This window comes from Cherax quadricarinatus, chromosome 43, assembly GCF_038502225.1.
Source record: "Cherax quadricarinatus isolate ZL_2023a chromosome 43, ASM3850222v1, whole genome shotgun sequence".
NCBI lineage: Eukaryota > Metazoa > Arthropoda > Malacostraca > Decapoda > Parastacidae > Cherax > Cherax quadricarinatus.
Window position 1 is genome coordinate 6,262,962 of NC_091334.1, and position 24,748 is coordinate 6,287,709.

A 24,748-nucleotide genomic window follows, 5' to 3' on the forward strand; every position below is an offset into this window, starting at 1 on the left:
ACATTCTATATTAAGTCTTCAATGTCAATTTTTTTTTTCTTGTTTAAATAATGACTAGCAATATAATAATTTATAATTTTTAATGTCAGGTTGATTATATGTAATATTTCTGTACATGACAACGTAACTAAGGTAAAGAATACATAGCTGGTTTAGCCTGGCTTGTTGGTTTAGCCTGGCTTGTAGACCCGCTGTAATAAATACAGTGACAAGCCACACTTATTTCACTTGAATGAGATGTTAAAGATATCTAAGTATATTTAGGTATAGGTATGCATAAGTACAATTATCATACATAGTAAAACAAATTACCCAGGATAACTCCAAAAAAATCAGTGACTTATTTCCATTGAAGTCCTTGTAATATCTTATTTTTAAACTTAAAAAGTTAAAACAACAAAATAACTTGACTGTGTTGTGTATACCTTTGTTAGTTCAATGGCCACTTTACTGTTTTAAGGTAAAGTACTTCATGAAGAATCAGTAACTGTAGCTCTGGTGAAAGACAAGATTTTTTTCCAATTACAGTGGACCCCCAGTTAACGATATTTTTTCATTCCAGAAGTATGTTCAGGTGCCAGTACTGACCGAATTTGTTCCCATAAGGGATATTGTGAAGTAGATTAGTCCATTTCAGACCCCCAAACATACATGTACAAATGCACTTATATAAATACACTTACATAATTGGTCGCATTGGGAGGTGATCATTAAGCGGGGGTCCACTGTATTAACCCGGAGGGTTAGCAGCCCAGAGTAACCCAATAAAGCCATATCATCAGACTATCTGGCTTATTTTCATTGGGTCCTTTAATCTTTTCTTACAGGATGCCACCCACACTAATAGGCTACTTACTGATAAGTGACTAGGGATAACAGGTGTTAGGATACTTGCCCAACATTTCCGCTCATCCAGAGATCAAATCCTAGTCTCCCAGTGCAAGAACAGAGGCCACTACCAGTTGAGCCTTAAACACCTTGAAAGAATTATTAACTGTGACATTTGCTGTGGATATCTAATCAGTTTAATGTCAAGTCATTGATAGCTAGTATCATGCATTTATTTATCTAGCAACATTAGTAAGAACTACAGCCATTCATGAGAAAGATAAAGCTTCTGTCGGTACCAAAACACTGATGTACCTACATTGAGTAGCTGTAAGTAAGGTTGGCCAAATTTTATAAAAATAAAAAAATCTTTGAAACATCGAATTCATGTAATTTTGGTGCATGCTTGTTTTGGTAGAAATATAAGAAATGTGAAATTTTTATTTAGATGCAATTTTTTTTAATTAGTAATGAACTGTTTTAATTTTTTTGGATCAGATATGCAGCACTGATGTATGGTTTCAAACCATGCACACTTGTGTGCTCCACCAAACTACACAAGCATTACCAAAAATTTTGATACACTGTACAGTTTCATACTCTATTATTTGTAATCCCTGTTGCACTCTTTGCCTTGTTAATAGAATAATAGAACATCTACTGTACCATAATTACAAAAAATAAACTATTTGTTGCCTTAGTTTTTGCTTTGAGTATGAGCTCCCTTCTGAACACTTTTTCTTGTTAAAAAGCTTTACTTCAAAGTGTAGCTGTTCACAGTACTGCATCCATGTGTAATTGTTTATATAAAATACATTTTCAGACTTGCAAGATGTCGAAGAAGTTACAAGATAATCCATTTGCTGCATTGTTCTGCTCGGTGAATGATGCAGAGGAGTTTAGCAAGCGGCAGCAACAGCAAGATGACCACTTCAACTCAGACACCATCAAAGATTTGCACAGAAGGTACATAATGTGGAATTAATAGTTTATATGCTGTGTGTCAAAGTAGATCTTATCACTGATGAAATGTGAGTCTGAATATTCACTCTTAGTTAGAAATGTTTTAATTAGTAAAAATTATTTAAGACTTGGCTCATTTCCATCTTTACTTACTCAGGTGTGTGTCTCTTAAGTATAGTAAGTGTGTTGACTGTAAGTAAAACCAGTCACATGGTTTTTCAGGACAACAAACAGGATACATATATAGAAATTAAACCAAAATTAAGGAATCCTCTCAAGGGAGGTTCCTCAATGCTAGTGAGAGGCTTTGATCTAGGGAATTTAATCTGTGCTCCAGTTCCCTGAATTGAACCTGAATACCTTCCATCCCTCCCCCCCATATGTGCTGTATAATCCTATGGGTTTAGCACTCCCCATGGTTATAACAATAATCATCCAAGGAAAACTGCTCATCGTGGAAAAGAGAGAGTAAAAAAGAGGAGGAGGAGATATTCACAAAAGAACACTTCAAGCTGCAGTTATTAAATTTCAAAATAAAAATTGTCAGAATTCTAATACCAAAAATCCAGAACAAAAGCTTTCAGTAGTAATAGTAAATGAATACACTCCACCAAGAGTTTTTTGTGAATTGATTGTTACTGGAAGAACAAGCACTGTTCTGTAAATAAGCCTGTGAGAACTTGTGTGCTATACAGCCAAACTACAAAACAGCATTTCAGTAATATACTAGTACTGTGTAACTGGGAAAAAAGAAGAAAAATTGCTCATGCTGTATGTTAGCTCAAAATTTAAATATACAGCAGTAGTGTAATTTCCACTCAGAGAAAATGGACTAAGTGAGATATGAAGAAAGGATGAAATGATAAGAAATGCCTTTGTTGGCAGATTGGAGGAAAAACACAACTACATACAAGGTCATAAAAACATATGAAAAAATAAATAAAACCACTAAACAGTCGAGAGGGAAGACAAGAGGCTACAGTTGTACAGAGGAAGAGTGGTATCAAAAGAATACATTACTAGAAAGTTGTGCCTCACTGTTCAGTAGAACAATGAGATGAGGATAACAGTAGGTGTAGGAAGTGCATCACCTAGAAAATTAAAAAAAAAAATGAAACTGTGAGCATTGCTCTGTTGTTGTAACTACAAGTAGGTAATTTAACAATGACATTGAGCAGAGTAGAGACCAAGAAGAGGGAACACAAGTGGATGCCAAATTCAAGAAGCAGAAACTCAAGCTCCACAACTACAAACAAATAAACAGGAGAGCACTGAATTCCTTAAGTGTGAGCAAAAGGAATTATTTTTAAGATGAAGTAGCAGATGCAACTAGATATGTAAGTTCTATACACAAATAACCCACACATAGGAGAAAGAAACTTATGACTACTTTTCAGTCCAACTTGGGCCATTAATTAGTGTGACTAGTTAATGGTCTAAGTGAGACCGAAACGTCGTCACAATTTTTTTTCTCTTATGTGAAGGTTATTTGTGTATTGTTCCAGTCACAGTATTGTGCCTTTTTGCTCTTTATGTGAGTTTTAATGTAAAAATTGTACTACTGTACAGTGCCCATGGGATTGGGAGATTCTTATTACTTTTGTTCATGTACACTGTATATGTTACATCTTACAGGTCATCTAATGGCAGAGGGCTAAGCACAACAGACTTCCTTGAAGATTTACTGCTGGTGACCACTAGACCTGGACCATACTCCTCCCCACGGGTGCTGCTAAATGACAGTGAAAACCTCACTACAGACACTATCCAGCTCCTGCTCTTTGACCGGTTGCTGCTAGAAAACCCAAATTCTCATGTAGTAGGGCTTGGGCGTGAGGGTAGAGAGGAGGCTGGAAGAGTAGAGGTTGTAGTGTACCTTAGTGAAGTGTATGACAGATGCTGGGCAGCCAGAGACACTCCTCTCTCTCATGTAGCCAAACAGGTCAGTACTTCACTTTGTTGCCATTAATATTTATGTTCTTTCTTTCAACAAACCGGCCGTATCCCACTGAAGCAGGGGAGGCCCAAAACAAAAACAAAAGTTTCTCTTTTTAACTTGAGTAATGTATACAGGAAAAGGGGTTGCTAGCCCCTTGTTCCCGGCATATTAGTCACCTCTTACAACACGTATGGCTTACAGAGGAAGAATTCTGTTCCACTTCCCCATGGAGATAAGAGGAAATAAACAAGAACAAGAACTAGTAAGAAAATAGAAGAAAACCCAGATGGATGTATCTATATATATATGCTTGTATGTGCATGTGTAGTGTGACCTAATTGTAAGTAGAATTAGCAAGATGTACCTGAAATCTTGCATGTTTGAGACAGAAAAAAGACACCTGCAATCCTACCATCGTGTAAAACAATTACAGGCTTCTGTTTTACATTCGCTTGACAGGACGGTATTACCTCCCTGGGCAGTTCCTGTCTACCAGCCTTTTACCTATTATTTATTATTATTTCTCCATGGGGAAGTGGAAGAGAATTTTTCCTCCGTAAGACGTGTGTCATAAGAGGCGACTAAAATGCCAGGAGGAAGGAGCTGATAACTCCTCCTGTATCAATTACTAAATGTAAAAAGAAAAAAGAAAAGTTTTTCTTCTTAAGTCGCCCAGCCTCATTGGGAGACAGCTGGTCCTTTAAAAAATTATGCATTTTTGTTATTCATGGGGAAATATTAAATGTGTATCATTCAGTGCCTGAGGAATGTTAAGTATTCAGGCTTCAGTCTGTTAACAAATATAATCTGATACTTGGTCCCCTCAAAAAAAATTATAGGCAATATCTATATTTTTACAGTGAAACATATAAGTGAACAGTATTTAGATAAGGCTAAAGAGGTCTTTGTGGCATTTATGGATTTGGAAAAGGCGTATGACAGGGTGGATAGGGGGGCAATGTGGCAGATGTTGCAAGTGTATGGTGTAGGAGGTAGGTTACTGAAAGCAGTGAAGAGTTTTTACGAGGATAGTGAGGCTCAAGTTAGAGTATGTAGGAAAGAGGGAAATTATTTCCCAGTAAAAGTAAGCCTTAGACAAGGATGTGTGATGTCACCGTGGTTGTTTAATATATTTATAGATGGGGTTGTAAGAGAAGTAAATGCGAGGGTCTTGACAAGAGGCGTGGAGTTAAAAGATAAAGAATCACACACAAAGTGGGAGTTGTCACAGTTGCTCTTTGCTGATGACACTGTGCTCTTGGGAGATTCTGAAGAGAAGTTGCAGAGATTGGTGGATGAATTTGGTAGGGTGTGCAAAAGAAGAAAATTAAAGGTGAATACAGGAAAGAGTAAGGTTATGAGGATAACAAAAAGATTAGGTGATGAAAGATTGAATATCAGATTGGAGGGAGAGAGTATGGAGGAGGTAAATGTATTCAGATATTTGGGAGTGGACGTGTCAGCGGATGGGTCTATGAAAGATGAGGTGAATCATAGAATTGATGAGGGAAAAAGAGTGAGTGGTGCACTTAGGAGTCTGTGGAGACAAAGAACTTTGTCCTTGGAGGCAAAGAGGGGAATGTATGAGAGTATAGTTTTACCAACGCTCTTATATGGGTGTGAAGCATGGGTGATGAATGTTGCAGCGAGGAGAAGGCTGGAGGCAGTGGAGATGTCATGTCTGAGGGCAATGTGTGGTGTGAATATAATGCAGAGAATTCGTTTGGAAGTTAGGAGGAGGTGCAGGATTACCAAAACTGTTGTCCAGAGGGCTGAGGAAGGGTTGTTGAGGTGGTTTGGACATGTAGAGAGAATGGAGCGAAACAGAATGACTTCAAGAGTGTATCAGTCTGTAGTGGAAGGAAGGCGGGGTAGGGGTCGGCCTAGGAAAGGTTGGAGAGAGGGGATAAAGGAGGTTTTGTGTGCGAGGGGCTTGGACTTCCAGCAGGTATGCATGAGCGTGTTTGATAGGAGTGAATGGAGACAAATGGTTTTTAATACTTGACGTGCTGTTGGAGTGTGAGCAAAGTAACATTTATGAAGGGGTTCAGGGAAACCGGCAGGCCGGACTTGAGTCCTGGAGATGGGAAGTACAGTGCCTGCACTCTGAAGGAGGGGTGTTAATGTTGCAGTTTAAAAACTGTAGTGTAAAGCACCCTTCTGGCAAGACAGTGATGGAGTGAATGATGGTGAAAGTTTTTCTTTTTCGGGCCACCCTGCCTTGGTGGGAATCGGCCAGTGTGATAATAAAAAAAAAAAAATCTATATTTTTTACATTTTCTTATTATACCTTGTTGATCAGTAAATTATTATACATACTGTATCTTAACCTTGGCTACAAAATGTATAGGCAGTGATAACCCTTTCAGGGTCCGTGCCGTAGATCTACGGCTTTACGTTCAGGGTCCAAACCGTAGATCTATGCCAGTGGTATTCATTGCGCGGCTCGCGAGCCACCAATAACAAGATATAAAGGCTAATATTACCATGTCTAATTTTTCTCATTTACTATATTTCACTAGCAGCTCAGTACTACTTAATTTAGTTGAGTTATGCTAACTTGCAGTAGCTGAGGCTCTCTCAATCAATGTGTTTAACCAAAGTGGCTCTCTTGCAAAAATTAGTGAATAACACGGATCTACGCCATGAGCTCAGCTCGCTCTGATAAGCTGTGAATGGCAAATTTGGGCCTAGAGATGAGAGAATACATCTGTGTAGTATGTGTGCACCACATAAAACAAATCCTGCAGCACACAGTGTATAATGAGAGAAAAAAAACTGAGACCGTGATTTTTTATTAAAACAGCGACTTTGCAGTGTTTTTTTGTATGTTTTTTATAATTTGCGATTTCTTGGTCTCATTTGATAGAACAGAAGATATATTACAGAAATAGAGATGATTTTGATTGGTTTTAGCACTGGAAATGGCTTGAAACTGAGCTCAAAGTAGCGGAAGTGTTAAATTTTTCCCGATGTTCAAGAGTAAACAAATGACCTCACACGTCTAATACACACCAGCTGGTGGGTCTAATATACATTCTCAAATGTGGTGATATTTATACAATTATTACAATATTGCATAACAGTAAGTCTTCTATTTTTTGGTTTGAATAAAAATTCATTGTGAATAAAAAATCAAAATGGAATTCATTTGTAAAGCCTCAAAACGTAACTAATGAACAGAGGAAATGTTAGTTTAGTGCCAGGAATACTTACATTGCTTATTCTGGACCCTATTTTGAAATTGGAATATTTTGAACTTTGTGTTAAATTGGCCAAATTACCAATTCCCAATCACTTTAATTTGTAGTTGAAACAGTTGACTTGGCGATTTCTTGTGCTCAATCAATAGAAGTAATACTAGTGAAATAGCTAAGAATTTGGTCGACTGGAATAATGTAATTGGCCTAAAATGGGAGTCAAAGTCGGCAAAATCGCCGATTCATAAATATCGCTGACACATCAAAATTCGCAAGAGCATAGTTTCATCAATTTTCCATCAAATTTTTGTTTTATTACCTTCAGAAAAAGATTCTCTACCATTTCATAAGAAAAAATAACTTTTTTTTTTTTTTAAATTTTTGGACCCTGGTGTGCACTTTGAAATTTGGCCTCTGAACCCTGAAAGGGTTAAATATAAAAAAAATTATAAATGCTCAAAATAGTTTAGAAACTTTGTTAAAAAAAAAAATTAGAACATTTATACTTTATTTCTATAACTCAACATACAGTACAGATATATTGACAAAGATTAATCTAAATAGTAATCGTTAACCTTTTCAGGGTCCAAGGCCAAAATCGGAAGGGGTGCCCCAGTGTCCAAGAAATTTTGAAAAAAAAAAAAAAAGATTTTTTCTTACAGAATTAAAGAGTATATATTGTTTTGAAGGTAATAAAACCCCAAAAAAATGTTCTAATCAGTACTTACCAAGATACAGAGGCGAGAAGTTGACCCAAAATGACCGGGTGGCAGCAACATCGGCGATTTCCGCAAACTCACATTTCTTTATTTTACATTTTTTATACTTTTTTCTTTTCTTTTCTATTTTTTTTCTTTTCCTAGTACATTTGTGGCCTGTGAGACCAGTACTGTATATAGTGTATATATATAAACTCACTGTATTGAACACAACCACACTAAAGTTATTATTATAATATTGTTTACCACTTTTGTTCATTACAATAAACATGCACAAATATTGTATAATACTAATGTTCTATCATATATTTACATATGTACAAACACTGGACATGTTTTTAGAACTGCTACAGCTTGTGGAACTCCTTGAAACAAGGCACCATGCACAGAGGTACCTTGCATTCCTCGCACATAAACCGAGTGTCTTTGCATCTTTGTTGCCATCGTTTTGTTTGTGCACAGACAACACATCTCTTCTGAGCAAATTTCTTCTTAGTTGCAGGAAGCTGTATTATGAAGTGATCACCTTCCCTCCTCAAACGCTTGGGTATATCCTGAGGAGTTCGAGGACAGTTTTGTATGGCAGGTGTTGTTACCTGGTATTTCATTATGAGTTGTCTGACAGCAGACAAACAAAATTCACCATACAGTGGTCTGTTGCCAATCTTCACTTGGTACATATATGCATTGAGCATTGAAATGGCTGAGATAGAAGAAAAGTTTCACATACTACTTGTAACTCTTACGAACACAATCAACAAAGCCAATCTGCATGTCACATTTGTCGACCAAGTGCATGTTTTGTGTATAATCAATCACTGTCACTGGTTTTTGAATACGTTCATTAGTCACTCTTATCAACTTTGCCACTGTCTTGCATTTCGTTACGGTGAATGGTTATTAACAATGTGACATCTCGTTTGTCATGCCACCGTAATGCCATGATGTCATTGGCAGTAAACACCTGCACCTCTTAACCACGAGTGCCTGCGTTGAACCTGGGCATATGTTTATGATTAGAACGTACTGTACCACACACATCTGTCATGTTCACTCGCAATAAATCACTGAGTAAGGGGCTTGTGTACGGGTTATCAGTATATAATGTATGCCCCTTACCAAGATAAGGTGCCATCATGCTTCTCACTACGTCACCTGAGATACCCAATAACATCCTGGTATCTTTCAATGTTTTACTTCCCGTGTATACAACAATATCCAATACCAGGCCACTGTCACAGTCACAGAGTACAAACAGCTTGGTATATACTGTTTGAACGACAGTCTACCTTTGAACAAAATCAGACTCGTCAAGTAAAAGATTTTTGAAATGATAAAAGTACATGTTGAACTTTTGTTTCAGATACATAAAAACATTTCTAATCTTGTATAACCTGTCACTTCTGTCAGGCCTGGTTTTGTCAGAGAAGTGCAACATACGTAACAGTAAGATAAACCTGTTCACTGGGATGATTTCACCGAAGACCAGGGTATAAATTAGCTGATCTGTGGACCAGTATGATTTTATATTATGCTTATAGACATGAGGCATAAGCATTATTGTTGCAAAGAGCAAATACATTTCTGCAACAGTTGTCTCTTTCCACCGATGTAGTCTTGACTGTGGTGATATGATCGTATTTGCCATGGTGTACTCAAAATACATACCTGTTACTTTCCCTGACAATAGTTTCCATCAATGGCTGGTCAAAGAATAGTTCAAAGAATTCCAGTTCATTTGCAGTGTTTCCAAGGGGACAAGTAGGTAGAATTCCACTTTGAGAGTCATCAAACTGTTGGGGCTGGGGAACAAAACTGGGATTTTGCTGCCAATCCCAGATACGGTTTGCTGGTGGATACTGGACATCATAAGCTGGCTGTGCTGGTAGTTGTGGTTGTGGTGGGCTGGTGGCTGATGCTCCACTTTGTCCTTGAACTGCGGAGTCAGCAGCGTGGGTCCCAGCCTGGGCTGGTGAGTCATACATGGCCGTGGCACTACTATCACTACCACCACCTACTGATGCCTGTGGTCTATCCATGTCAAGTGTAGCCACATCATCCTCACTTTCACTGGCTATTCCTGGTGTAGGGCCATGGGATGTACTCCATCCCCTGGGCACTGCATAGGGAACACTACCCGAGCGCATGTGGCGGCGTATATACCAACGTTTCACTGGTGAATGTTTCCTCAGTATCACTACTCGAATGATCGTCAAGAGCAATAAAATCACAATCCACATCACTATCATCATCATTACTGAACCCAGAGGCCTGGCCACGCGAAAATAATAGCTTTCTTTTGGGATGAGGTACAACTGAATGTGACTGAGGCGTGCCCACACCAGAGGTAGAAGGTTGAGGATCGTCAGGGTTTTCTGCACTATTATCGATATCCTGGTTATTCCTTTCGGTCACTAACTGATCAAAGTCAAAGAATTCGTCTTCATTTCCACTTCCATCAGAGTCAGAACTATCAGATAAGAAGAGGAGAGTCCCAATTTTCCTTGGAGTGAGAACTGCCTTGCGACTAGGCATGGTGAACAAAGGTAACTGAGCCGGCATTCCCACAATGCTATGCGGGTGCCTAGAGTTTTTGTTTACGGCGCACACAGACCCGTTCTCTTACATGTAGGCCTACCAGCCTTTTCGTGCTAAATTTGACGCCGCTGGGATTTTGGCATAGATCTACGGTTTGGACCCTGAACGTAAAGCTGTAGATCTACGGCACAGACCCTGAAAGGGTTAATACGAAGCAATAGAAAGTGAAATATTGCACAGTGGACCCCCGCCATTCGGCAGCCGCGACTTTCGTGAAATCCCACTTTTGGCAACTTTTTTCGCGAAAATTTAGCTTCGCGGTTCGTGGTTGGTCTCATGATCCGGCGACCATCCAGTACGCGTTCGCTGTCAGCGCGTACACAAAGCCAGTCTCCCGCACCATTCACACTCAGTGTGCCAGTGTATACCAGCGAGTGACCATCACCCCACGGGTTCATACGATACATTTCATAATAATCCATTGTTTTTTGTGCGGGCAACTGCTAAATAAGCCACCATGGGCCCAAAGAAAGCTTCTAGTGCCAGCCCTTTGGTAGAGAAGGAAAGAAACACAATAGAATTCAAGAAAAAACTCATAGCAAAGTACCAAAGTGGAGGATACTAAAGCAGCAGTTATCAATAAAGGCTATAGTGCCAGCCAGCAATAAAACGTAGAATTAACAGTGTAGCAAGTAAGTTAAGCGATTAAGTGATGGAAAAACGACATGAAAGTAACTCTCCAACGTTGTTCGAGGTGTATAGGGCCAATGAATATACGCCGCCCTGCTATCTTCGACCACCCTAAACCTCTGCCAGAATCTCCTCCATCAAACTAACTAATTAAACTAACATCTCCTCCAAAGTAAGTGCAAATATTTCTTATTTATAAATTAAAATGTAAATATTTCTTATTTATAAATTGTAAATATTTCTTATACAGTGGACCCTCGACCAGCGATGGCATCGATTAACGATAAATCTGACTAGCGATACATTTTATCGCAAAAATTTTGCCTCGATTAGCTCTAAAAAACTCGACCAACACTATTCCTTCCGTCTGAGACGCATCCACTTCTGGCCAGTGTTTACAAGCCAGCCAGCCACCGCGGTCGCTTCCAAACATACAATCGGAACATTTCATATTATCACAGCCTTTTTAGTGATTGCACCTGCAAAATAAGTCACCATGGGCCCCAAGAAAGCTTCTAGTGCCAACCCTACAGCAAAAAGGGTGAGAATTACTATGGATATGAAGAAAGAGATCATTGCTAAGTATGAAAGTGGAGTGCATGTCTCCGAGCTGGCCAGGCTGTACACAAAACCCCAATCAACCATCGCTACTATTGTGGCCAAGAAAACGGCAATCAAGGAAGCTGTTCTTGCCAAAGGTGCAACTATGTTTTCGAAACTGAGATCGCAAGTGATAGAAGATGTTGAGAGACTGTTATTGGTATGGATAAACGAAAAACAGATAGCAGGAGGTAGCATCTCTCAAGCGATCATAGGTGAAAAGGCTAGGAAGTTGCATGACGATTTAATTAGAAAAATGCCAGCAACTAGTGGTGATGTGAGTGAATTTAAGGCCAGCAAAGGTTGGCTTGAGAGATTTAAGAATCATAGTGGTATACATAGTGTGATAAGGCATGGTGAGGCTGCCAGTTTGGACCAGAAAGCAGCTGAAAAATTTGTGCAGGAATTCAAGGAGTACATAGACAGTGAAGGACTGAAACCTGAACAAGTGTTTAATGGTGACACTGACAATGTTGTGAAACACGTTAGGAATGTCATAAAGGAACGGGAGGTACAGGCCTCTATGGGCAGATATGTTGTGCGACAGAGGTCCGGTGACTCTCAAGCTGGTCCTAGTGGCATTAAAAGAAGGGAAGTAACCCCGAAAAAGGACTTGCCACCTCAAGTCCTAATGGAAGGGGATTTCCCTTCTAAACACTAAGACCATCAACACAATCCCCTCTTCCCATCCCATCAATCATCACCAGATCTTCAATAAAGGTAAGTGTCATGTAACTGTGCATGTCTTCTTCAGTTTGTGTGTATTAAAATTAATATTTCATGTGTTAAAAAATTTTTTTTTCAATACTTTTGGGTGTCTTGCACGGATTATTTTGATTTCCATTATTTCTTATGGGGAAAATTAACTTGACTAACGATTATTTTGACTAACGATGAGCTCTCAGGAACGGATTAATAGCGTTAGTCGAGGGTCCACTGTATATAAATTACATACATTGTTTAACAGTACTTCCCATTTCCAGGAAGTACAATGCCTGCACTTTAAAGGAGGGGTTTGGGATATTGGCAGTTTGGAGGGATATGTTGTGTATCTCTATACGTATATGCTTCTAAACTGTTGTATTCTGAGCACCTCTGCAAAAGCAGTGATAATGTGCGAGTGTGGTGAAAGTGTTGAATGATGATGAAAGTATTTTCTTTTTGGGGATTTTCTTTCTTTTTTGGGTCACCCTGCCTCGGTGGGAGACGGCCGACTTGTTGAAAAAAAAAAAAAAAAAAAAACATTGTTTAAGTGTGAATAGTGTTGGTGGCTTCTGCTGCTGCTGCCTCCACTACCACTAGTGTGTATGGCTTCTCTCAGTGGGCCTTATAAACCCAACAACAACACTTCCACCACTTACTCCTCGCATACATTATTCTAGAATATATATATCATGGTTTGTGTGTTATTAATCTTGTTTATTATGTCATATTACATAAATTTGATAGATAAATAAGCTATAGAGATATTAGTGTCATATTGAAGCATAATAAACTCTCCTCCCTCTCGCCTCCTACTTGTCTTCCATACACTAACAAGAATCAATAAAAGTAAGTTAGATGTTAAATGTTCATTTATCCATTTTATTAGTGCTTTATATTTATTTGTCATTGCTTTCTGTATGTAAATCTATATTTAATCTTTAAAAAAATTTTGTTAACCCTTTGACTGTTTCGGTCACATACGTATATACGTCTTACGAGCCACCGCGTTTGACGTATATGTACTCAAAAATTCTAGCGGCTTCAAATCAAGCAGGAAAAAGCTGGTAGGTCCACATGTGAAAGAATGGGTCTGTGTGGTCAGTGTGCACTATGTGAAAAAAATCCTGCAGCATGCAGTGCATAATGAGAAAAAAAAACTCCGACCGTGTTTTTGGATTAAAACACCGACTTTGTGGTGTATTTTCATATAGTATTTATGGTTATATTCTCGTTTTCTTGGTCTCATTCTATAGAATGGAAAACATAGAAATAGAGGTGATTTTGATTGGTTTTACAATGAAATGGAGCTCAAAGTAGGGGAAATGTTTGATTTTTGCCAATGTTCAAAAGTAAACAAACGTCTTTGTCCAATAAATGTCCAACTGGGCATTCTAATATGCAGTCATGAATGGGTTGATATTATTTATACAATTATTACAATAATGTAGTAGTCTGCATAACAGTATATCTGCTATTTTTTGTTTGAATAAAAATTCAAAATAGAAAGCAAGAGTAATATCAGAGGGGCCTGGAGACATGACTGATGAACAAAGAAATGTTATTTTAGTGCCAGGAATGTCTGCATTGTTCATTCTGGACCCTATTTTGAAATTATATTTTTTAATTTGCGTGAAATTGGCCAAATTGCAAAGTTCTGATCACGTTATTGGGTAGTTGAAATCGGTAAATGGGCAGTTTCTTGTACTCAATCAATAGAACAAATGGAGTTCTAAAGAAATAGGTATGAGTTTGGTCGACTGGAGCAATGGAATTAGCCAAAAATAGGGCTCAAAGTGGGCGAAATCGCCGATTCGTAAATATCACCGAGGTCGCTAAGTTCGCGTGAGCGTAATTCTGTAAGTTTTCCATCATATTTCGTTCTTTTGGTGTCATTACCATCAGTAAAAGATTATCATTTCATAAGATTTTTTTCTTTCTAAAATTTTTCGACACCAGGAGACACCTCAGGATTTGGGGTTGCAACAGTCAAAGGGTTAATACTTTTGGGTGTCTGAAATGGATTGATTGGATTTCCATTATTTCTTATGTGGAAAATGGATTTGCCAATCGTGAATTTCACCATTCGACAGACTCTCTGGAACAGATTAATCACGAAACTCGGGGATCCACTGTAATCTCGTAAATACAGGAAGGCCCCACTTATACAGCAGGTTAGGTTCTGGGCTACCGCTGTAAAGCAGATGTCACTGTAAACTGATTCATAGGCTTTTTCACTTTCAAATACATTAAAAGCCTGATAACATGTTTACACTATCATATATTAAGTGAACAATATAGCTAGGCCTAAAAAATGCACATACAGTACACGCATTGCTTACCTTAAGATATTTTCGTCCTTAGCTTATAGTGAGTGACGAACATATTTATTGTAGGAAGTCTGAATAAATGAAGAATAGATATACGTTTAATTGAAAACTGCTGTATTAGCAAAACACTGTAAAGCGAAGCGCTGTAAAATAGGGCCTGCCTGTATTGTGTAGATTTAGTACAGTAATTACCACGAGGTGTTAACTAACTGTGGCGGTTGTAACTTGCACGACTCTTACCTCTGATGAATAATATTTTCATATCCCTCACAAGATCAGTAAGACTTCTGCCAGAAATGATTTTTCTTGATTCTGCCCAATTGCTTAGTAGTTTACTTTCATTCAGAACTGGCTAGAATTTAATAATATTCGATCTTACAGTTTGTATTTCATAGCATCATGATTTCACTTAGCACCTGTTGTTTTGTTGCATGCTGAGGAATGTGGGCAGTTCCCAGAAAATAAAAGATGTTATGAGTATAGCTAGGTAAAAAAAATTTAGTGTAAATAGCAGCAGACTTGAGTTCTGGAAGTGGGAAGGGCAGTGCCTCACTCTGAAGGAATGGTTAGGATGTTGCAGTTGGAGGGTATCTGAATGATCTCAGCACACTTTTGGGTCACCTTCCCTTGGTAGGAGATACATAAATAACCCACAGTAGGAGAGAGAAGCTTGTGACTTGCAAATGGTCCAAGTTGGACCGAAATGTTGTCATAAGCTTCACCCTCCTGTGTGAGGATTACTTTTGTATTGTCCCAGTTGTGGTATTGTGCCTTTTTGTTCTTGGTAGGAGATGGCTGTTGAGTTAAAAATCTGTAATATAATAAGCATTTTTTTGTATTGTAGGTGCAGGCAGCCGTGATAACCAACCTTGCCACAGCTTTGGAACAGCCCGAACTCTACCGTGGCCAGTACCCAGACCGACAGCTATGCCAGATCCTCTTGAAAGAATTGGGTCAGAAATCTGCTGTGGAGGAACTTGCCTATGAGCTGATCAAGCATCTAGATGAACAAGGCACAACTCCTCCTCCATTATTTGATCAGCTTATTGATGATGTGACCAAACAACTAGACCAGAGCTCCCTCATGGCAGTAGATTACCATTTGGTGGATATAATAGAATTCTATGCTTCATCACCTTACCTAGCAAACATCCTTGTCAGGACCCCTGAAAGTAAGCAAAATGAGCTACACGTGCTGATAAACGTTCAGGTATGATAATACCGACAAACTGTGAAATAGATACACAGATGCAACAATTATGACATTTAATTAGATGTTTCAACCACTAGGGGCTTCTTTTATTGTGTTGAAAAACCTCCATTGGTCAGAACATCTCTCGATTAAATTTCATAAGTGTTGCATAGGTATCATATTCTACATGTGCTGAGAATATTCAAGGAATAATTTGTCTCGTAACTGCTGTGCATTGATAATTATATAGATATGAATTTTTTCGTGCAGTTTCGTAGAAAAATTTAACATGACACACTTTCTGTATTAACTTGCCTGAATAACTTGTATTCTACTGGGTTGTCAACAGGCATAATTCAGTGTTATTATAGTTTATATACAGTAAGGTATACACTAAACAGTAGCTTGCTCCAAGATCTTGTTAAAGAAATTAAAATTTATTCTGTCACTGAAGTATCCCGTCAGAAAGCACCAGTGTTTACCAACATGCAAAACTTTTTTTTTTTAATGTCGGCTGTCTCCCACAGAGGTAAGGTGATCACCTAGAAAAGTAAACACATCACCATTATTCATTCAATAGCTGTCTTGCCAGAAGTGCACAGAGATGACAGTTCAAATTACCCTCCAAACTGTGACATCCCCACACCTTCTTCAGAGTGTAGGTACAGTAGGACTGCTATATCTGCAAGTCTGATTTCCATGGTTTCAGTTGTCCACAGTTAACCCTGGCCCAAAAATAACCCTTAATTTTACTTAATAATGACTCCAAAGTAAAAAAAACTAGTGATAGTGACAGTTCTTCAAAACCAAAGAGAAGTTGTGAAGTGCTTCCCATCAGTGAAAAAGTGCTAATTCTTGACTTATTGTGCATAATTTATCAAACTTTATCATAGGTATGTATGTAAATGAAAATTTATTTAAATACATGTATAGGGTTTGCTACTATCCACAGTTTCGGGTATCTGCGGTAGGTCTTGGTACGTGTCCCCCACAGATACGGGGGTCCTACTGTACTCTGCTTCCCACCTGCAGGACACTCTAGTATTGTTTCCCTGAATCTCTTCATACATGTTACCATGCTCACACTATTAACAGCCCATCAAACCACTTCATACATGTTACCATGCTCACACTATTAACAGCCCATCAAACCATAACAACCACTTGTGTCTGCTCCAATCTAACATGCTCACACAAGACTGGATGCTCAAGCCCATGACACTTGACCTTTTCCTTCTCCCTTCAACCCTTCCTGGGGACAACTGCTTCCTTCTGCCTCCGATTTATACATCCTCTTGGTCATTGTATTCTGTTCCATCCTCTCTAAATGCCAATATCACCTAACAACCCCTTCCCCCAGACCTCTGAATTATAACTGGTAACCTCACACCATCTAATTTCTATGTTCTGAATTCTCTGCATAATGTTCACACCACACATTACCCTCAATCATGGCACTTCTGCTGTCTTCAACCTTCTCTTAGTGCAATATTTAAAGCCCATACCTCGTACCCATTTAACAGAGTTGTACCATTATGCTCTTGTACAGTCCTCGTTTTGCCTCTGTGGTTAAAGTTTTGTTTCCACAGGTGCCTCATTGCACCACCCATCTTTTTTTTTTCTTCGCCTCATCTATTCTATGGTTCCTTATGTATGTCTTGCAGTAGTTTAACATGCCAGTTTGGTAATTTTTAAGCTGCTTGATAATTCACTGTGAAAAAATCTTTATGTAAGCTGAATAGTCATTTTTTTTTTCTTTTTTCTCCCAACAAGTTGGCCATCTCCCACCGAGGCAGGGTGACCCAAAAAATTAAAAAATACTTTCATCATCATTCAACACTTTCACCACACTCACACATTATCACTGTTTTTGCAGAGGTGCTCAGAATACAACAGTTTAGAAGCATACACATATAAAGATACACAACATATCCCTCCAAACTACCAATATCCCAAACCCCTCCTTTAAAGTGCAGGCATTGTACTTCCCATTTCCAGAACTCAAGTCCGACTATATGAAAATAACCGGTTTCCCTGAATCCCTTCACTAAATATTACCCTGCTCACACTCCAACAGATCGTCAGGTCCCAAGTACCATTCGTCTCCATTCACTCCTATCTAACATGCTCATGCATGCTTGCTGGAAGTCCAAGCCCCTTGCCCACAAAACCTCCTTTACCCCCTCTCTCCAACCCTTTCGAGGACGACCCCTACCCCACCTTCCTTCCCCTATAGATTTATATGCTTTCCATGTCATTCTACTTTGATCCATTCTCTCTAAATGACCAAACCACCTCAACAACCCCTCTTCAGCCCTCTGACTAATACTTTTATTAACTCCACACCTTTTCCTAATTTCCACACTCCGAATTTTCTGCATAATATTTACACCACACATTGCCCTTAAACAGGACATCTCCACTGCCTCCAACCGTCTTCTCGCTGCTGCATTTACCACCCAAGCTTCACACCCATATAAGAGTGTTGGTACTACTATACTTTCATACATTCCCTTCTTCGCCTCCATAGATAACGTTTTTTGACTCCACATATACCTCAACGCACCACTCACCTTTTTTCCCTCATCAATTCTATGATTAACCTCATCCTTCATAAATCCATCCGCCGACACGTCAACTCCCAAGTATCTGAAAACATTCACTTCTTCCATACTCCTCCTCCCCAATTTGATATCCAATTTTTCTTTATCTAAATCATTTGATACCCTCATCACCTTACTCTTCTCTATGTTCACTTTCAACTTTCTACCTTTACACACATTCCCAAACTCATCCACTAACCTTTGCAATTTTTCTTTAGAATCTCCCATAAGCACAGTATCATCAGCAAAAAGTAACTGTGTCAATTCCCATTTTGAATTTGATTCCCCAAAATTTAATCCCACCCCTCTCCCGAACACCCTAGCATTTACTTCCTTTACATCCCCATCTGTAAATATATTAAACAACCATGGTGACATTACACATCCCTGTCTAAGACCTACTTTTACCGGGAAGTAGTCTCCCTCTCTTCTACACACCCTAACCTGAGCCTCACTATCCTCATAAAAACTCTTTACAGCATTTAATAACTTACCACCTATTCCATATACTTGCAACATCTGCCACATTGCTCCTCTATCCACTCTATCATATGCCTTTTCTAAATCCATAAATGCAATAAAAACTTCCCTACCTTTATCTAAATACTGTTCACATATATGCTTCAATGTAAACACTTGATCTACACATCCCCTACCCACTCTGAAACCTCCTTGCTCCTCTGCAATCCTACATTCTGTCTTACCTCTAATTCTTTCAATTATAACCCTACCGTACACTTTTCCTGGTATACTCAGTAAACTTATTCCTCTATAATTTTTACAGTCTCTTTTGTCCCCTTTCCCTTTATATAAAGGGACTATACATGCTCTCCGCCAATCCCTAGGTACCTTCCTTTCTTTCATACATTTATTAAACAAAAGTACCAACCACTCCAACACTATATCCCCCCCTGCTTTTAACATTTCTGTCATGATCCCATCAGTTCCAGCTGCTTTACCCCCTTTCATTCTACGTAATGCCTCACGTACCTCCCCCACACTTACATTCTGCTCTCCTTCACTCCTAAAAGATGGTATACCTCCCTGACCAGTGCATGAAATTACTGCCTCTGTTTCTTCCTTAACATTTAAAGGTTCCTCAAAATATTCTCGCCATCTACCTAATACCTCCATCTCCCCATCTACTAACTCCCCTACTCTGTTTTTAACTGACAAATCCATACTTTCCCTAGGCTTTCTTAACTTGTTTAACTCACTCCAAAATTTTTTCTTATTTTCATTAAAATTTCTTGACAGTGCCTCTCCCACTCTATCATCTGCTCTCCTTTTGCACACTCTCACCACTCTCTTCACCTTTCTTTTACTCTCCATATACTACTCTGCTCTTCTTATAACACTTCTGCTTTGTAAAAACCTCTCATAAGCTACCTTTTTCTCTTTTATCACACCCTTTACTTCATCATTCCACCAATCACTCCTCTTTCCTCCTGCCCCCACCCTCCTATAACCACAAACTTCTGCCCCACATTCTAATACTGCATTTTTAAAACTATTCCAACCCTCTTCAACCCTCCCCCATTACTCATCTTTGCACTAGCCCACCTTTCTGCCAATAGTCGCTTATATCTCACCCGAACTTCCTCCTCCCTTAGTTTATACACTTTCACCTCCCTCTTACTTGTTGTTGCCACCTTCCTCTTCCCATCTGCCTCTTACTCTAACTGTAGCTACAACTAAATAATGATCCGATATATCAGTTGCCCCTCTATAAACATGTACATCCTGGAGCCTACCCATCAACCTTTTATCCACCAATACATAATCTAACAAACTACTTTCATTACGTGCTACATCATACCTTGTATATTTATTTATCCTCTTTTTCATAAAATATGTATTACTTATTACCAAATCTTTCTATACATAGCTCAATTAAAGGCTCCCCATTTACATTTACCCCTGGCACCCCAAAATTCATGCATCAAAGAAAATAGTTTCTTGTTTTCTCAGAGGTGAATCAGGACAGGACTGGCAGAGCTTATCAGAACACGCCGCTGGGCAGTTTGCTCAGTATATCATGTCTTACGAAGCATCTAGGCGCTTCATATGAGTTCTTCGAGAAGCCATCATCACAGCCTGGCCAGGTCCACAAGGACACAGAGAACACTATATGGCGAGCACAGAATAATATAAATGTCAGGGTTTACAAAATTTTCTACATGTTACTGAAGGTTTGTCAGATTTACATCTTGTTAAATTACCCATCAATATTAGTATGGGAAAATGAAGTGTGATTTCTCTGCTCCTTTATTACTTCTCTTGTTGCTCTCTTTATTTCTGCCCATTTGCTTTTAACTTCTACTACATTCTCACTTGTCATAATTTCTTAGGTAATTTTTTGCCCTTTTCCAAATTCTTATTGCTACATATAAGCAGTCATTAATAGCTTTCCATAAGGGAAAGCCAAATTAGCATACATGAGGTGTTCATAGAAGTGACAAAACATCAGAGATTTTTTTAGAAAGATGGATAGAATTTACTAAATTTCAGGTATCAGCAGAGGCCAAGGCTGGACTGTTGACATGGGTAGAATCATGCCTTGCAGCAAACAGCGGGCGTGCTGGTTTGTGGCATGTTCAGGGAGGATTGCAAGGTGTCACTTATGTTTCTGATGGCTTTATGATTAACCTTGGTGCAGTAATGCTGCAGTTGGCACAACCATTTACTCAAGATCTTAAAACTGCCAAAATACTTAAGGTAAATATAAATTTATTGTTAAATAATATAATTTAAAATTTTGAATTAAGACTGCCTGTACTCTGAAGTATGGGTGGGGGTGTTCCAGCTCGGGGAGCTGCTTGAACTCGTGTTGTACTTCTTCCAAGAAAGTGATTGGATGAATGTTGGTGAAAGTATTTTCATTTTTTGGAGGGGAATGGGTCACCCTACCTTCATGGAAGATGACTGGTGTGTTCAAAAGATTTATATATAAGAATTAAGATTGATGTGATTGGCAGAATTGCAGTAAAAAGTTGTATTTTTTTTAAAAATCTTAGGGGTTTGGCATGTTCCATAATATAATAACAGTTTGCATCAGTTCATTATGCAGTGTTTTGAGCCAATTTAAAACTAATAATTAAAGTTATACAGTGGACCCCCGCTTAATGATCAGCCTGATAAGAAGGGCAAAAAAATTGTATTATGAGAACAGATTATCCAACTTACGAGGTGATATAAAAAAGACCTGGAAAACCCTATCAGAAATTCTAGGAACAAAAAAGATATCACGAAATAGCGAAATAAAATTAGCAAAATCAGATGAACCCCAACTCCCACCAACAGAAACAGCAAACAGACTCAATGACTTCTTCTCCACTATAGGACAAAACCTTGCCAATAAAATCCCAAGCTCAGATACCCCACCAAATGACTACCTCACTGGCAACTACCCGAACACACTGTTCCTAGCTCCGACTAACCCATACGAAGTCTCCCTTATTATCAACACGCTAAAAAACAAGGCAGGAGATTTAAATACCTTACCACCCTTTATATACAAAAAAGTGTCACAAGTGCTATCACCAATCATTGCAACACTCTTTAACAAATCCATTGAATCCTCCACCTTCCCTACAGTACTCAAAATAGCAAGGGTCACCCCGATCCACAAAGGAGGAGACCAAACAGAGTTGAATAACTATAGGCCAATATCCAACTTACACCCTCTCTCAAAAATCTTCGAAAAATTAATTCATAAACGAATCTACTCCTACCTTATCTCCCAAAACATACTCAACCCCTGCCAATTTGGATTCAGGCCAAATAAAAATACTAGTGATGCTATTATACACATGCTAGAACATATATACACTGCAATAGAGAAAAAAGAAGTCCCACTGGGGATCTTCATTGACTTACGTAAAGCTTTTGATACAGTTAACCATGACTTGCTCCACGTAAAATTGTCACACTATGGTATAAGAGGGCACTCCCGCAACTACCTCAAGTCATACCTCAGCAACAGAAGCCAATATGTGTATGCAAATGGGGCAAACTCTTCTGCACAACCAATTACAGTTGGTGTCCCTCTTCTCTTTCTCCTATAGATAAATGACCTACCAAATGCTTCGCAATTACTCAAACCCACACTATTTGCAGATGACACTACATACGTCTTCTCCCACCCGAGCCCAGTCACGCTAGCCAATACTGTAAATACCGAATTACAGAAAATATCTACCTGGATGAGGACTAACAAACTTACACTAAACATTGACAAAACCTACTTCATTCAGTTTGGTAACAGAGCTACAGATGTCCCTCTTAACATAATGATAAACGGATCACCTATCACAAAGCTAACAGAGGGAAAATTCTTAGGAATCCACCTTGATAATAGACTCAAATTTCATACACATATACAACAAATTTCTAAGAAAATTTCCAAGACTGTAGGCATACTATCGAAGATACGGTACTATGCTCCACAGTCAGCCCTCCTGGCCCTATATCACTCTCTTATTTACCCCTATCTCACCTATGGAATTTGTGCATGGGGCTCAACAACAAGTAACCATCTCAGACCACTAATTACCCAACAAAAGGCTGCAGTTAGAATGATAACAAATTCTCACTATAGGCAGCACACTCCACCAATATTCAATACACTAAACCTACTCACCATACAAAACATTCATACTTATTACTGCACCTATTACATACATAGAACACTTAACTCTGATATTAACCCTCCCCTCAAACATCTCCTTGCCAACCTCAACAGAACTCATGACCATAACACAAGGCACAGATCACTCCTTGATGTTCCTCGTGTCCATCTCACACTATGCAAAAACTCAATGCACATAAAAGGCCCTAAAATCTGGAACTCATTACCTGTAAATATAAAAGAAACACTACCTGTTTATAAATTCAAGTCTCTTCTCAAAGATCACTTACTCACCCAAAACCAAATAAATACTGAATAACTGAACCTTATAAATTGTATATCTTAAATGTTTCTCACAATTATATCACATAAATGTTAAACCTAAAACCCAATCTAACTTTATTATTTTTTAAATACACTACCTAACAGAATACTCCATTCTACTGAATGTACAACAATGCATACAACCATATGACCTGTCTTTGTAATACTCACTTGTGCTTTATAGTAATCTGTTTACATTAAAGTTTTATCACTGATGTCATCATTGCTTAGTTCATCTTAAGTTAATTTTAAGCCAGCCCGTAATGCTATGCATAGTGTAAGTGGCTTTGGCATGCTGCTCTTATCTGTATTTTTTGTACCTCTGTATGTGTGCTCAAATTTTTAAATAAATAAATAAATAAATAAAATGCGACCAATTATGTGAGTGTATTTATGTAAGTGCGTTTGTACATGTATGTTTGGGGGTCTGAAATTGACTAATTTAATTCTCAATATTCCTTATGGGAACAAATTCGTTCAGTACTGGCACCTGAACATACTTCTGGAATGAAATAATATCGTAAACCGGGGGTCCACTGTATTAAGAGACTTAGGTAATGGTATGCATTTATAAGTTAGTTTGGTTGGTAGATAAGAAATAAAATAGAATTAGTTGGGATAATTTTGTTTTAAATCATTGACCCTTTTCCATGAAGGCATGATATTGATGAAAGACATTTCCATCATTGTTTGCTCGATAGCTCTTTTAGCAAAAAGATTGTGACCTCCCCTTTCTCCTCTGTTTAAAAACTGCAGGCACTGTTCTTACCCCCTCCAAAACTCAGTCTGATCTGATCCCTTCTAGAAAGGCAGCTAAGACATTAGTGATGGTAAATTTATTTTTTCTTTTTGAATTGCATTAGTGGGCAACCTGTGATATATTAAACAAGTCTCTTACAATCCATAACATAATTCCGCTGGGAAAATTATTTTTTAAGCGATGCTCTAACTGATTATTGCAGGTTGATCCTACGTATTGTGCAGCTCCACGAATGAGTAACAATAATGGAGTGCCAGGAGCGTACACAGGAGACCTTGGGAAACAGACCACACTTGTCCCGCATCCAGAGAACTCGACTCGCTCGCACTCCAAGGAATATTCCTTCATCAGTGCCTGCTTTTTCTTGACACACAGAGCACTGCACCTTGGGATACAGGTCAGTCACATATAATATAAGAAAAAATTGAATGCCAATGCCTTTACAGGTGTCTTGATCCATAAACCATACCACGGTCATTACGATTTTGTGAGTCGTCTTGATCCATAATCTTCATCTTCAAAAAATGTCATTTGATATACAGAAACTTGATATTTTTGCTCTAAATTAAACTGTTATCTAAATTAGTTGAAACAGTTGTTGAAAGTATTTTATCAGTCTTGTTTCATCACTCATTGTATTCTGTTTCATTAATTGATTTGAAAAATGTGAATTGTACATCACTGTATTGAGGATTTAACCCTTTGATTTAACCCCATGCCATAGTTCATG

General features: G+C 38.5%; 1 protein-coding gene across 3 annotated transcripts in view; it reads left to right on the top strand.

The window, feature by feature from the left end:
• The window catches only part of Ube4A (Ubiquitination factor E4A), a 76,253-nt gene that overhangs the window by 2,221 nt on the left and 49,284 nt on the right, over positions 1 to 24,748 (top strand). For 2 of the 3 annotated variants that reach the window (XM_070093522.1, XM_070093520.1), the window contains exons 2-7: positions 1,652 to 1,794; positions 3,427 to 3,733; positions 15,354 to 15,681; positions 20,276 to 20,496; positions 20,816 to 21,022; positions 24,221 to 24,415. In XM_070093522.1, the coding sequence (XP_069949623.1) occupies positions 1,661 to 1,794; positions 3,427 to 3,733; positions 15,354 to 15,681; positions 20,276 to 20,496; positions 20,816 to 21,022; positions 24,221 to 24,415 (1,392 nt within the window). In that variant the 5' untranslated portion in view covers positions 1,652 to 1,660. Of the gene's footprint in view, positions 1 to 1,018; positions 1,159 to 1,651; positions 1,795 to 3,426; positions 3,734 to 15,353; positions 15,682 to 20,275; positions 20,497 to 20,815; positions 21,023 to 24,220; positions 24,416 to 24,748 lie in introns of those variants that run through there. The other variant, XM_070093521.1, reaches the window with a different exon arrangement.